General features: G+C 39.4%; 1 protein-coding gene across 1 annotated transcript; it reads right to left on the bottom strand.

The window, feature by feature from the left end:
• Positions 1-9,560: 9,560 nt before the first annotated feature.
• Positions 9,561-14,195, bottom strand: LOC128587505 (zinc finger protein 667-like). The gene is given in 2 exon segments (XM_053593721.1): positions 9,561-13,705; positions 13,838-14,195. Coding segments are annotated over 2 exon segments (1,854 nt in total). The 5' UTR covers positions 14,083-14,195; the 3' UTR covers positions 9,561-12,096.
• Positions 14,196-15,961: the final 1,766 nt, after the last annotated feature.

Raw genomic sequence — 15,961 nt, 5'->3', positions numbered from 1 at the left:
GAAGAAAGGCTGGATGGAGACCTAAGAAATGTGGGCCCTCTGCATGTAGGGAGTGACTGGTCATAAAGGTGGGTGAGCCTCCTGGGGAGAGGAAAGTGAGTGATGAGAAAACGGACAGTAATTAGCGGTGGAGAAAGGAAGAGGCTCCAACCATGGAGACTGAGAAGAAACAATCAGAGAAGGCAGAGGAAAAAGGGGGGGGGTGTCTCTGAAACCAAGAAAGCGGAGCTTTAAAATAAGATGTACAGCCATGTCTGAAGCTTCAGTGTGGAGAAGTGAGGTGCACTCACCCATCAGTCAAAGATTTTTTGAGCACCTACTACATGTGCCCGGTACTATCCTTGGTGCTGAGTAGAGAGCAGTCAGATGAACAAGACAGACAAAACCCTCTACCCTTATGAAGATTTCATTCTAGTTCAGAGATCCAGATTATAAGCAAATAAATAAGTAAATTGATTAGGTACAAGTAGTGGGTTGAATAGTGGCTTCCAAAAAGATATGTCCAAGTCCTAACTTCAGGTGCTTATGAATAAGATCTTATCTGGAAGTAAAGATGTGATTATACGAATAAGATCTTATCTGGAAGTAAAGATGTGATTATATTAAGAGCCTCAAGGTAAGAACATCATGGAATTAGGGTCAGCCTTAAATCCAACAACCCATGTCGTAAGGAGAGGAGAATTTGAGACATACAGACACACAGAGAAGAAAACCACCTGAGGATGGAGGCAGAGATCAGAGCAATGTCTCTACCAACCGAGAAACACAAAGGATTTCTGGAGCCACCAGAAGCCAGATTCTCCTTCAGAGCTTCCAAAAGGAACCAACCCTGCCCACACCCTGATTTCAGACTTCTGGCCTCTGAAACCAAGAGAATCAATTACTGTTGCTTTTGAGAGAACTGAGAATCCACACAGTTTTTGGTAATTTTTTATGACAGCTCTAGGAAATTAACACGATATGTTAGAAGGTGATGAGTGTAAGAGAGAGAGGCTGAGGGAAAGAGAGAGAGAGAGAATGGAAATGGAAAATGGAGAGTGGGAAGGTGGTGAGGGAAGGCTTCACTGAGGAGAGGAGGGAACTAGCCAAGTCTGGGAGCAAAGGTAATGTGGACAAACCATGTAAAAGGCAGAAATCTATTTGGAAGTTTCAAGAAAAGCCTTGGAGGCCTACAAAACTGGGCAGGGCCAGTGAAAGGGAGAAGAATAGATTATTTCAGAGGGATAACACAGGGTATAAGGTGAGATTCTGTGAACTCAACAATTAAATTTGTGAATGCATCCTAGAAAATGTGCTCCATACCTTACAAGTGAATATCACTACGGTCACCGTAGAAGTACTCCCCTTGGGAAGCCATGCGCGACACCAGTGCCTACTCTACCTTTCAGAGCAATTTTGGAACTCTTTTTCTGGAATGGCATCAGAGCTACTGTCACAGGAGGTCAGACAATTACATTTGTGAACTCAATAGGTACAATGTAGGGGATATGACACACCTTCTGAGTGAAGGACTCTACAATTTGGATGTTACCTAACAAATGCAAACAACATAACCTAATCACATGTACCCTTAATATTTAATTCGAAATTTTTTTTTTAAGTTCACAAACTCATACTAGAAAAAGTTCTTTATAGGGTGGACTATGTGCTGTACTTCTCCAGCCGAAATGTGCACTTGAACTCTCCGAGTAGCATGTGAATATAAAGCCTTGAGATCCCCTTTAGAATTAGCTCCTATACCTATACCATGCCTGGACTGCTGATGACTGTGCTTTGAGCACAAGGGTAGAGGACAATGTCTTTCAACCCAGAATCCTTATCAGAGTCATCCGAGAAGCCTTTGGAAAAAAAAAGCAAAGATAATAGGTCTGGAGCCCTGTCCCTGGACCAATTAAACTGAATCTCTGGGAGGTGAGGCCCAGGTACAGATAACTTAACAGCTCCCTAGGCAATTCTAATGTGCAGCCCGAATTGAGAAGCACTGGTCTAGGGCCTTGGATATTTTTAAAGGACTTTCTCTTTTTCTCTGAGAAAATCGGGAAGAAATAAGAGGATTTTGAGTGAAAGATTGACATGATCTGATTTCTGTTTTAAGAGAATGACTTTGGCTTCTGCATCTACTTAGGTTGTAGAAAGCTGGAAAGAGCATCATTTCCACCATCATAACAGAGAAGCCATATGATCCGCAAATTTACACGTCTTCTTGAACCTATCAGAGAGCTGAGGTCTCTGGGCAACCAACTTACCTGAAATCTTTAAAGGCATGCGTGAAGCCCCATCCAGATTCTTCTTCCCTGTCCCCTTGGCCTTAGGCAGTGAAGAAAGAGCAGAAAATCCTTTCCCGTCACTCTCAGATCACAGATGAAGATCCCTTCTGCCTTGGGGAATATGTATTAGTCTGCTAGGATTGCTATAACAAAATACCACTGGCTAAGTGGTTTAAACAACAAAAATTTATTTTCTCACAGTTCTGAAGACTGGAAGTCCAAGACCGAGGAGCCAGCAGACTTAGTTCCTTCTGAGGCCTCTCCCCTCAGCTTGCAGATACCCACCTTCTTGTTGTGTCCTCACATGGTCTTTCCTCCATGTGTGCACACCCCCGGGATCTCTTTTGTGTCCAAATTGCCATTTCCTATAGGGCACCAGACTAGAGCCTACTCTAACAGCTTCGTTTTACCTTAATCACCTACATCCAAATACAATCACATCCTGAGGTACTGGGGTTAGGACTTCAACATATGAACCTGGGGGAAGGAGAACAACTCAGCCCATAACAGAAGAGGAACCCTAAGAAAACTTTTACCCTGAAGAAGGGCCAGGGAAGTGTTCTAGACCCCAGTCATCCAAGATACTCTGCCACAAAGGAAGGGAGATGATCAGGGAGGATGTCTCACCACCCAGAGTCAAGGCTATAACACTTAAGATTTAGGCTAAACAAGAACAAAAAATAATACCTCCTGCATTCCACATCATAACAATATCAAACAAGAATTAATACAAATCTAACGTTGGGGGAGAAGCAAGAGGTTGGAAACACACTCTCTAAGACATATAGCTATGCACTGAAAACCTAAACCTGAGGGGGGAGCAGACGTTGAAAAAAAACCTACAGCAAACTAGTCACTACCAAAAGCATGAGGTAACACTAGAGAAATTTAAGTCTTGTAGTGCTCTAAGGCTAGCCACAAAAACAGCATAACCCAACACCACCTCAGCTAGATTGATTCAACCTCCGAATCTAAAAATCTAGCAAAAGAAAATGTGGACTCTTCCAGGAATAAATATTATTTACATTAGTCACTACTACGTTACACAGGACAATAGTTTTTTACTAAAAATTACATCTCACCTACACAAAGAAATAAAAAACTGTAGTATCACTGACAGAAAACAAAGCAAGCAATAGAACAAGACTTAGATAAAACCAAGATGTTGAAGTTATCATACAGAAAAGTTGAAATAGCATTAATTAATATATTCAAGCCTCTAGGGACTTTTATGGACAGATAAATTCCATGCATGCATGTGGAATTTTATCACAGAGGTGGAAACTATAAGAAAAAATAAGATGAAATTGCCAGAAATTAAAAATATAGTAATAGAAATACAGAATGTCTTCAGTGGCCTCATCAGTAGAATGGACAAAGCCGAGGATTCAGCTTACCCAAACTGAAACACAAATACAACAAGAAAGAGCGAAATAATGAGGAGGAAGAAGCAGAAGAGGAGGAGGAGGAAAAGGAAGCATCCAAGACCTGTGAGACATTACCAAACAGTCTAACACACCTGTTATTGGGATTCCAAAAAGGGAAGAGAGAAAGAAGAGAGTGGAACAGAAGAAATATGTTTTTAAATAATGACTACAAATTTTTGAAAATTAATGAAAGACATGAAATCACAAATCAAAAAAACTGAGAGATCCCCAAGCAGACTAAATATCAAAGCAGTACAAAATAAAAGCAATGTTGAAAACCTGAACATGTTGCATTCAAACTGCTAAAAACCAAAGATAAAGAAAAATATGATAAAAGTAGCCAGTGGGTGGGTGGTGCCTGTGGCTCAATGGGGTAGGGCGCCTGTCCCATATGCCAGAGGTGGCAGGTTCAAGCCCAGCCCTGGCCAAAAACCACAAAAAAAAAAAAAAAAGTAGCCAGTGGGGGCAATGCCTATGGCTCAGTGAGTAGGGCACCAGCCCCCTATACTGAGAGTGGCGGGTTTGAACCCGGCACCGGCCAAACTGCAACAAAAAAACAGCCGGGCATTGTGGTGGGCGCCTGTAGTCCCAGCTACTGGGGAGGCTGCAAGAGCTGGAGGTTGCGATGAGCTGTGACACCACAGCACTCTACCAAGGATGACAAAGTGAAACTCTGTCTCAAAAAAAAAAAAAAAGTAGCCAGTGAGGGGAAAGGTCCGCTACGTGCAGTGAAATAAAAATAAGAATTACAATTACTATCAAAATCTATGTAAGTCAAAAGACAATGGAATGACAGCTTTAAAGTACTGGGAGGAAAGAACTGTCAGCCTAGAATTCTACACTGCGTGAAAGTAGCGTTGAAAAATAAAGGAGAAATAAAAGGCTTTAAGACAATAAAAGGCCAGGAAGATTTATAACCAGCAGACCTGCTTTAGAAGAAATGATAATGAAAGTCCTTCAGGCAGAAAGAAAATATAACACCAGAAAGAAACCTGAATCTACATAAAGAAATAAAAAGTAATATAAATGGCATAAAGATAAAATAAAAAATGTTTTTCTATTTCTAATCACTCTAAAAGGCAACCGTTTAAAGAAAAACTTGCATTGATATGTATGAAAGCAAAACAAGTAATGACAATAGCACAAGGGAAGAGAGAATGAACTTGGTAATGTGCTGTTGTAAGTTTCATACCCTATATAAGAAACAGTGTAATAACATTTGAGGTAGACGATAGTCAAGCAAAAGGATATGTAGTAAACTCTGAGGTATCTGCTTTAAAAAATATTGAAGGGAGATAAATAATAAGCCTACACTGGGGATAAAATGGAATCATAAAAATAATCCAAAAGAAGACAAAGAAAAAGGAAACAGATAATAGTAGCAAATGAAATAGAAAACTAGAAATTAACATGGCAGCCAGATGGTAGATTTTAATGTAGTCATATAATAATTACATTAAATATAAGCAGTCTAAACAAGGGATGGGAACATGTTCATGTTGGAAGGCTGCATTAATTTAGCTGTTATCAAACTAAGGCCACATTCAAGAAACTTAGATTAGGTATACTTGAAATATACATTATTTGGTAAAACTCTAACTACTAAGTACTTAATAATTTCAAAAACTGAAAACTAATTTTTAAGTTAATTAACCTTTTAATGACTTTGTTGCACCTGCTTTTATTGGGAAGCTTTTGAATATTTTTTTGCACATGGAGGCCAGCAGTTTCTCTTGATCCCCTAGATGTGTATCAGTCAGTGAACCTTTCTTTATATTCTCCAATTAGTAGGCCTGTAACAGATGCATATTCTTCAAGTGAGTCACATATATCATCCTGTTCATCAGTCACCTTTGTTAACTGGGAAAAAATGTTCATCTGAAATTCCTTTTGAAGAAGCATTTTGAAAAAAGATAGTTGTTTCCAAAATGCTTGGATTTTTTGCCACACATCATGCGTAGACTTAGTTTTCCCTTAGTTTTCCCTTCCCTTCCCCAAATATCCAAGTCACTTTTATTTGACATAGTATCACACAGAAATGCTGCATCCCTGTAGAAAGCTTCTCTCAATAATTCACATTGTTCTTCATAAAATTTAACTATCTCTTCTCGCAGAGATAAAATTTTGGCTGACACCTGTGCCTGTGATGGACAATACACTTTAGAATGAAACCACAAATCCACACTGAACATCCATCATTCAATTTTACCATGTTATGAAACTGACAATGTTGTGTTGCCTTTGCATGAATATATCTTGTTGCAAAGTGTGATTTAAAATAGTAGCTTCACCACATACAATGAAAAGAAATGAGAGTCTCAGATCTGTTAGTGCATATTTATCCGTGTAATAAACCCTTCATATTTTCCTGTCATGGAAGGTGCACTGTCTGTACACACACTCACTAAATTTACCAAATTCAGTTCAACTTCTTAACATTTACCTTGAAAGTTGTTGAAGATATCTATTGCCTCTGTTCTGTTCACAAGAGTTCACAAAGAGAGTAACTCTTCATAGCAAAGAAAATCTTCTGTTATAACTTGAACGAATATAAAACGCTGTGTCGAGTCAGTAGTATCAGTCAATTCATCCAAAGTGATTGAATAATATTTATTTTCCTTTGAAGAATTCCATTAAGTTCTGTTAAGTTAAAGGCTGATTCATGCTGCCAGGAAGTTATGATTCTCCTTCAAGGAGGCAATTGTTTGTACTTTGAAAACTTACAGGAGCCTAAACAAACTACAACTTCAAGGCTTCCTTTTTCCCTGAGTATATAAACTACTTTATATGTTGCTCCAGCAGCTTTATTCCCAGGTCTTATTGCTGCTTGAAGGAGCTGTCTTTGCCTTTGTTTTTCATCTTTTAATTTCTGCAATACAACCTTTCACATCTCTCCCTCTAATTTAAAATATTTGCGGTCCTTATGAGTGTTATAATGCTGATGAGCACTGAATTTCTTTAATGCTGATATGCAGTACCACAAAGCAATCAAATCATTTCAACTTTAGCAGAAACAAGATAATATTGCACTTCCCTATCCTCATTAAAAAATCTGTTTTCTTCCTTCAGCACTCTCTTGGCCTTCTTTGACATGGTGGGCTGTGAAGCAGACAGAAGTAAAAAATACTGTTGAGCTGTCCAACTATTCACAAACTTCACTTCAAGTTCACATCATTATCAAAAGCTGATAATGATGAGTGCACTCTCACTAACCAGCCTCATGCAGTAGTGGCCAGTCAGGCAGGGGAAGTTATAACTAAATTATGAGCATAGCAGCTGTCAATTTAGCCCTGTATGGCTTACTAATATCTTAATTATTCAGGCCAATCTGGGAGGATTATTTTGTTGAAACATTTTATTCTTTGGCCTTTCAAATATAATTATTAATGATAATTACATAATTATTTATATGATTATAATATAAATAATTATAAATAATATAATATAAATATAATATAAATAATTATATTTAAATAATTATGTTTAAAAGGCCAAAGAACAAAATGTTTCAACATTTTTAAGTGTTAATTATTATTCTGGTCAATCTGGGAGGATTATTTTGTTGAAACATTTTATTCTTTGGCCATCTGAAAAATAAAATAAAAACATAAAAGGTAAGCAACATATTGAAAAAATAAAAAGATTTTTTTTTGATTCAATCAAAAGGCCACGTTCAAGGACCTAGAAGACCACATGTGGTCGTAGACTGCAGGTTCCCCACCTCCCTGGTCTAAACACACCAATTAAAAGATAAAGATTGTCATACTGGATATAAAATTTAAGACTCAATTTTTAGCCCTAAAACTATAAGAAGATGAATCAAGAGCAAAAGAATGGGAAACTAGATACCATGGAAATATTAATATAAAGAAAAATGAGGTGTTATATTAATATCAGACAAAGTAGAAGCTAGAACACTGAATACTTTTATAAGCAACAGTGACTTTACATAATGTTAAAGAGATAAATTTACCAAGAAGACATAATAATCCTAAATGTATAAACAGCTAATAAACAGAGCTTCAAAATGCATGAAGCAAAGAATTACAGAGCTGAAAAAGTAATAAACAAATCTACAATTATGGAAGTCTTCACCATACTCTCTCTCAGTATCCAATGAGACGATTGAACGGAAAATCAGTAAGATGAAAAGGGCTTGAACGACACTAACAACCAACTTGACCTGATATTTTGGGAACACTGCACCCAACAATAGCAGAATACAGGCTCTTTTCAAGTGCACTTGGAACTTTGACAATATATGTATTGACAATATATTCTGAACCATAAAACAAATCTAAAAATTTTGAAAGAATTAAAATCATAAAAAGTAGGTTCTCAGACCATAATTAAATTCAAGTAGAAATCAATTTAAAAATTTTGGAAAAATCTCCAAATATTTGAAAAGTAAGCAACAAACCTCTGAAAAACCATGGACAAAAGCAAAGACACAAGGGCATTTTTAAAATATTTTTAGTTAAATGAAAATGGAAACACAATATGTAAAAATATTCAGAATGCACTAAAGCAATGCTTAAAGAGAAATTTGTAGCATTAAATGTTTATATTAGAAAAGAAGAAATGTCTAAGATTGATTGCCTACACTTTTACATTAAGAAAGTAGGAAGGAAATGAGAAATCAAACACAAAACAAGCCAAAGGAAGGAAAGAGCAAAATCAATAAAATTGAGAACGAAAAACAATGGAGACTAATACAATCAAAGACTGGTTCTTTGAAAAGATCTATAAAATTGATAACCCTTTATCTTGATTAAGAAAAAAGAGAGAAGAAATATTTTGTAACTTTTAGTAATGAGATAGGGGCAATCATTACTGATCCCACAGACATTAAGAGAATAATAAAAAAGTACTACAAACAACTCTATATTTATAACTTTGACAATTTAGATGAAATGAACAAATTCCTTAAAAAACACAAACTTCCAAAACTCACTTAAGAAGAAATAAATAACTGAATAGCTCTATTAAATACATAAAATTTGCATTTTTAAACTTTCAAACAAAGAAAATTTGAGGCATAGGTGGCTTCACTGGAAAATTCTATCAAACATTTAAAGGAGAAACACTAATAATGCTCTACAAAATCTTCGAGAATGTAGAAAAGGGGGCCAGGCACTGTGGCTCAGCCTGTAATCCGGTTCTCTGGTAGGCCAAGGTGGGCAGATCACCTGAGCTCACAGGTTCGAGACCAGCCTGAGCCACAGCAAGACCCTGTCTCTAAAAATAGCCGGGCGTTGTGGCAGGTGCCTGTAGTCCCAGTGACTCGGGAGGCTGAGGCATGAAAATCACTTGAGCCTAAGAGTTTGAAGTTGCTGTGAGCTATGACCCCACAGCCCTCTACCAAGGGCAACAAAGTGAGACTCCAACTCAAAAAAAAATAAATAATAATAATGTAGAAAAGGAAGAAATATTTCTCAATTCATTTTTAGGGGTCTTTTTTAACTAGGTACCAAAATGTGATAAAGATATGACCAAAAAGAATACTATAAACCAATATCTCTCCTAAATATAAATGCAAAAATCCTCCAAAAATGGCAATACTAATAAATCAAATCCAACAATAATTCAAAAGGATAAAATGTGATCAAGTGTGACTTACTCTAGTATGCAAGGAATATTTAACATTAAAAAAATCGATGAATGCAATTCATCCTATCAACAAACTGAAGAAGTGCTGCATTGGTTTCCCAGTGCTGCCATAACAAATTACAACAAACTAACAGCCTTAACAAAACAGAACTTTATTCTCTCCCATTTCTGGAAGCTGGAAGTCTGGAATCAAGGTGTCAGCAGGTCCATGCTCCCTCGGAAGGCTCTAGAGAAGAATTCTTTTTTTTTTTTTTTTAATGATGAATTACAAATCAGAACTCTGATTTTATTTCTTACACATTTGGCACAAGTCAGAAAGAGGGACTGAAAGCTACCACACATGGCGAACAGCTGACAGGAAAAGAGCTCACTGTACAAACCTAGGGTTTCCCCCATGTATCAGTCAGCTCTGCCTGCCATAACATGATACAATAGACTGGGTTATGTAAACAATAGGGATATACTTCTCACAGCTCTGGAGCACAAAAGTCCAAGATGGTCAGGTTCTGGTGAGGGCTGTCTTCCTGATTTGCAGAGAGCTGTCCTCTTGCTGTCTTCACATGGTGCAGAGAAAGCAAACTCTCCAAAGTGTCTTCTTATAAAGGCACTAATCCTATCATAAGGGGACCCCCCCCCCATGACATCATTGAACTCTAATTGCCTCCCATAGGCCTGACTTCTAAATAAGATCACATTAGCGGTTAGGGCTTCACAATACAAATTTTCGGGGACACAAACATTCAGTCCATAACTATGTACATTTCACCAATCACTTATTGCACACTATTATTACACGAAAATACTGATGTTTATTCATATAAATATAGATAATGTACTTTCAAATAAAACATTCACTATTTCTGCCGGCTTTGAAGTTCCTTGTTCTCCAGTATATACTGGTTCTTTTTCTGTTAGCCTGTCTCAGCCATGTTAGATTTTCACACCATGAAGATTATATATCCTCATAAATGTGGAGACAGTGAACTCTATTGCTACATATCACTGTGCACGGTATCTTCATCTATCTGAAGACTCACACTTATTTATTCTCATGCACAGTTTCTGTCCTGAAAGTGGCACCCTGTTTTCCCAAGAAGTTGCTTATATTTGATATTTATATTCTGTTCTGAGAAACAGACTCAAAAGTTTCTTCAAGTGACCTCAAATGAGACTCAAAGCCCATCCATAAAAATGGACTTTACTTTTTTACTTTGTTATATGTGACCAATAAAGTTTTTTTGTTTGTTTGTTTGTTTTTTGTTTATTTATTTACTTTTTTTTCCTTTTTGGAGACAGAGTCTCACTCTGTTGCCCAGGCTAGAGTGCTGTGCCTTCATAGCTCACAGCAAACTCAACCCCCTGGGCTCAAGTGATCCTCCTGTCTCAGCCTCCCAAGTGGCTGGGATTAAAGGCAACCGCCACAATGCCCGGCTAATTTTTCTATTTTTTTTGCAGAGACAGGTCTCACTCTTGCTCAAACTGGTCTTGAGCTCCTAAACTTAAGCAATCATCCTGCCTCAGCCTCCCAGAGTGCTAGGATTACAGGTGTGAGCCACCACTCCCAGCCAAATGCACTTTTTTTTTTTGGTTTTTTTTTTTTTTTGGAGACTGAGTCTCACTCTGTTGCCCTGGGGGGAGTGCTGTGGCATCAGCCAGCTGATGACAACCTCAAACTCCTGGGCTCAAGTGATCCTCCTGCCTCAGCCTCCCAAGTAGCTGGGACTACAGGTATCCACCACAATGCTCAGCTAATTTTTCTATTTTTTTGTAGAGATGGGGTCTTACTCTTGCTCAGGCTGGTCTTGAACTCCTAAGCTCAAGCAATCTTCCTGGTTGGCTTCCCAGAGTGCTAGCTAGGATTACAGGCGTGAGCCACTACACCCAGCCAAATGCAATTCTTTCTTTCTTTTTATGTTTTTGTTTTTTTGAGACCAAGTCTCACTCTGTTGCTGTGGTGTCAGCCTAGTTCACACCAACCTCAGATTCCTGGGCTTAAGTGATCCTCCTGCCTCAGCCACCCAAGTAGCTGAAACTACGGGTGTCCACCACAATGCCTGGCTAATTTTTCTACTTTTTGTAGAGACAGGGTCTCACTCTTGCTCAAGATGGTCTTGACTGAACTCCTAAGCTTAAGCAATCCCCTACCTCGGCCTCCCAGAGTGCTAGGATTACAGGCGTGAGCCACCACGCCCAGCCAAATGCAATTTTTTTTTTTTTTGAGACAGAGTCTCACCTGTTGCCCAGGCTAGAGTGCCATGGTGTTATACAGCACAGCAACATCAAAACCCTGGGCTCAGATGATCCTCCTGCCTCAGCCTCCCAAGTTGCTGGGACTAAAGGCAACCACCACAATGCCCGGCTAGTTTTTCTATTTTTTTGTACAGACGGGGGTCTCACTCTTGCTCAGGCTGGTCTTGAACTCCTGAGTTTAAGTGATCCTCCCACTTTGGCCTCCCATAGTGCTAGGACTACAGGCGTGAGCCACCACGCCTGGCCTGAAGTATCTTTAAAACTAAACTGGAAATAAAATATGAGTAATTCTTATGAAGTGAAAATGGTCTTTTTTTTACAATGACTAATCCAATATTCTACACTTAACATGGACAATTTCAAATCCTGAGGTCAAAAATCGTCAATGATTTTTGCTCTTTGGCTGTCACAGTGGAACTCTCCCTCTAATGGTCCCAAAAATATACACAAAATGTATGTGAAAGACAAATATACTTTCCTGATACCTCTCACTCTGCTCCTTTGATAGCTTCCTCCTTCACTTTTCTAGATTTAGAATGACCTTAGTTTTTTTCTTCAGAATGTGTATTCTGGTGTCAAAGCAGAGAAGAGCTCCTACTATATGCCTTCCCACATTTACGGCACTCGTAGGGTTTCTCTGAAGAATGACTTATCTGATGTCAAATGAAGTCAGAGCCACTGCAAAATGCCTTCCCACATTCGTTGCATTCATAGGGTTTCTCTCCAGTGTGACTTCTTTCATGTAGTATAAGGGACGTGTGCTGACTGAAGGATTTCCCACATGTTTTGCATGTATATGGCTTCTCTCCAGTGTGAATTCTCTCATGTTGGGCAAGGTGTGCACTCTGGCTGAAGGCCTTCCCACACTCATCACATTCGTAGGGTCTGTCTTCAGTGTGAATTCTCTTATGTCGAGTTAGCGATATTCGGTGACTGAAGGCTTTCCCACATTCCTCACACTGATATGGTTTTTCTCCTGTATGAATTCTCTGATGTTCAATAAGAAATGACTGGCGGCCAAAAACTTTACTGCATTTATTGCACTTGAAAGGTTTGTCTTCAGAATGAATGTTCTGATGCACTTTAAGGTTTGCAATTCCACAAAACTTCTTCCCACATTCCTTACACTCAAACACTTTCTTTTTCCTCAGATGAGTTTTCTGGTGTTGAATCAAGGCTGAATGTCGACTGTAGACCTTGTCACATTTCTTGCACCTGTGTACTTTCTCTCCCTTATGAATTTTTCGATGCAGAACAAGGGTTGAAAATCACCTGAAGGTCTTCTCACATTTATCACATTTGTAGGGTTTCTTTGAAGTGTGAATTCTCTGATGAAGCATAAGGGGTGAAATCCTATTGAAGGATTTCCCACATTTTTTGCATTTATAAGGATTGTGTGGAAGGTGATGTTTCTGCTGTAGATTCTGACTTGAAGCCTTCTCACTTGCAGGGGTTTTCTCTCCAGAATGAATTTTCTTATGTGTAACAAAGACGGATTTCTTCTTGAAGCTCTTCCCACATTGCTTGCTTTTATCCTTCTTCTTGTCGTTGTGAATTTTCTTGTGAAATAAAAGGGATGACAACCAACCAAAGGCTTTCCCGCATTTTTTACACTTATGGACAGTCTCGATAATGCGAAATTTCTCATTTAGAGTGACAGAGTAGTACTGACTTGAAGTCGATGCATGGTCAATGATTGTCTTCTCATCACGAATTCTCCCATGTAGAATAAGGGTTGTTTTTTGTTTGAAGCTTTCTCCACATTTATCGCATTCATGGCTTTTCTTTCCATCATGCATTCTCTGATGAAGAATGAGGGAGGAAACCTGCCTGAAAACTTTTCTGCAATGACTGCATTCATAAGGCCGCTCTGCAGTGTGAGTGTTTTGATGAAGTTTGAGAGAGATGCTATGATGAAAAGTTTTCCCACAGTCATTGCATTTGAATGATTTCTTCCCTGCATGCCCTTTCTTGGGTTTTTTTAGGACTGAATTTTTATTAGAGCTCTTCTTTCCTATGGGAACTTTCTGTGGTGCAGAAACTGGTTTCTGAGAGGTGCTTGGTCCAGGTTTGTTGGATTGATTTGGAGGTAACTTCCTGGTGTCACATTTAGGCCCAGAGTCTGGATTCATCACAGCTGGCTGAAGAGAGCTTCACTGCCCGGGCTCCCCAGGTCTTCTCGCTGGCTTAGCTGCTAGCTTCGCTGTTGGTTTCGCTGCGGGCTTTGCTGGGGTCTTCGCTGCAGGCTTCGCTGGGGTCTTCGCTGCGGGCTTCGCGGCTGACTTCGCTGGCTTTGCTAGCTCTGCTGTCCAGGGCGCTTTCCCTTTCTCCAATAAGGAGATCACATTTGGCCTCCGACTAGAGAGACCAAGGGAGACCAGGTTCTGATAGTTCTCCAACATGACCTCTTGGTACAAATCTTTCTGGGTGGAGCTCAGACATTCCCACTCCTCCTTGGAGAAGTAGATGGCCACATCCCCAAACGTCACTGGTGCCTTGGATTTGGATTTTCCTCGTGTGGTGGGCATCCTTTTCTCTCTCTTCAGGGTTCTCTTTCTGAGAGGGACAGAGTAGGGGGAAGGCAGGGTGGGGTATTATAAAGGATATTACGGAGGATCAGACAAGATGCGCAGGGCGATGCGTAGTGGAGGTGGCTCCCACCCTCCGGGAGCCCGCTCCGTTCTGCGGTCCGGAAGCTCTAGAGAAGAATTCTTCATTATCCATTATCTTTTCCAGGGTTGCCTAAAACCCTCGGCATTTCTTGGCTTATGGCCACATAATCTCCAGGCTCCACATCCTTCTGCACAAGCCTTCTTCCCTGTGTCTTCTCTGTGTCTTCAAATCTTTCTCCTTTCTAGTCATTGGATTTAGCATCCACCCTATTCAAAATGACCTCATTTAACTTGACAACATCTGCAATGACCTTATTTCCAAAGAAATCATATTTACAGCAACTGGAGATTAGGACTTTTCTATGATCTGAATGATGGTGCCTCTCCAAAGTTTACATTGAAATGTCATCCCTAGTGTGGTGGTCTGGAGTATGAAGAGGTGGGGTCTTTGGGAGAAGTGATTAAATCATTAGGGCATCCCTTCCATGAATGGATGATTGTCATACAAAAGGGAGGAAACCAGCTTAGGTCTTTTTTACCCTTCTGTGCTTCTGCCATCCGAGAACGGCATTTGCTCCTTCTCTCCTTCCTGTGAGGACACGTTGCCATTGACAGTGTCATCTATGGGGAACAGATTTTCACCTGACACCAAACTTCTCAGTACCTTGATCTTGGACTTTCCAGCCTCCAGGACTGCAAGAAATAAATTTGTATTGTTTATCAATTCCCCAGTCTGTGGTATTTTACTATAGAAGCACAGATTAAGGCAAACTTCAGCATATCTTTTGTGAGAACATAATTCAATTGATAACAAATATCATATAGTAAGTATAGAAAAAGTGTAAAGTTGAGCATCCACTCTTGTTGAAACCACTCAGCCTACTAGAAATAAAAGGAATTTTTCTAAACCTGAAAGGGAGCAACTACAAAAACCTCCTGCTATTAACATGCTCAATGGTAAAAGACGAAATGCTTTTCTCCTAAGATGGAGAACAAGGCAAGGATGTCTGCTCTCACTTCTATTCAGCATCACACTAGAGGTCCTAGCTAGTGCAATAATGTAAGAAAAATAAACAAATAAAAAGCTTACAAACTGGAAAGGAAGAATAGGACTGTCTCTATTTTTAGACAACACAATGGCATAGAAAAACTACTAGAACCAATAAATGAGTTTAGCAAAGTCACGGGATACAAAGCCAAATATGCAAAATGCCATTGTATTTGTGTTTACTAGGAGTGAACAATTAGAAATTGAAATTCACAAAAACATCACTTATAATAGCACCAAAAATCCACAAAACAGGTACACGCAGGACTAACAAAATATGTGCAGAGCCCACGTACAACAAACTGAAAAGTGCTGATGAAAGAAATCAAAGAAGTCCAAAATAAGTGAAGAGAGACTTTGTTCATGGACTTGAAGGCTCTGTGTTGTTAAGACACTAATTCTCAGGCGGCGCCTGTGGCTCAGTGAGTAGGGCGCCGGCCCCATATACCGAGGGTGGCGGGTTCAAACCCAGCCCCGGCTGAACTGCAACCGAAAAATAGCTGGGTGTTGTGGCAGGTGCCTGTAGTCCCAGCTGCTTGGGAGGCTGAGGCAGGAGAATCATGTAAGCCCAAGAGCTGGAGGTTGCTGTGAGTCCTATGACGTCATGGCACTCTACCGAGGGTGGGAAAGTGAGACTCTGTCTCTACAAAAAAAAAAAATGCTAATTCTCCCTAACGGGAACTACAGATTCAATTCACAGTTTCAAACAAAATCTCTTGCAGGAATTTTTATAGAAATCAATATACC

The sequence above is a fragment of the Nycticebus coucang genome, chromosome 6, assembly GCF_027406575.1.
Source record: "Nycticebus coucang isolate mNycCou1 chromosome 6, mNycCou1.pri, whole genome shotgun sequence".
NCBI lineage: Eukaryota > Metazoa > Chordata > Mammalia > Primates > Lorisidae > Nycticebus > Nycticebus coucang.
This window is presented reverse-complemented; position numbering and strand designations above follow the sequence as displayed.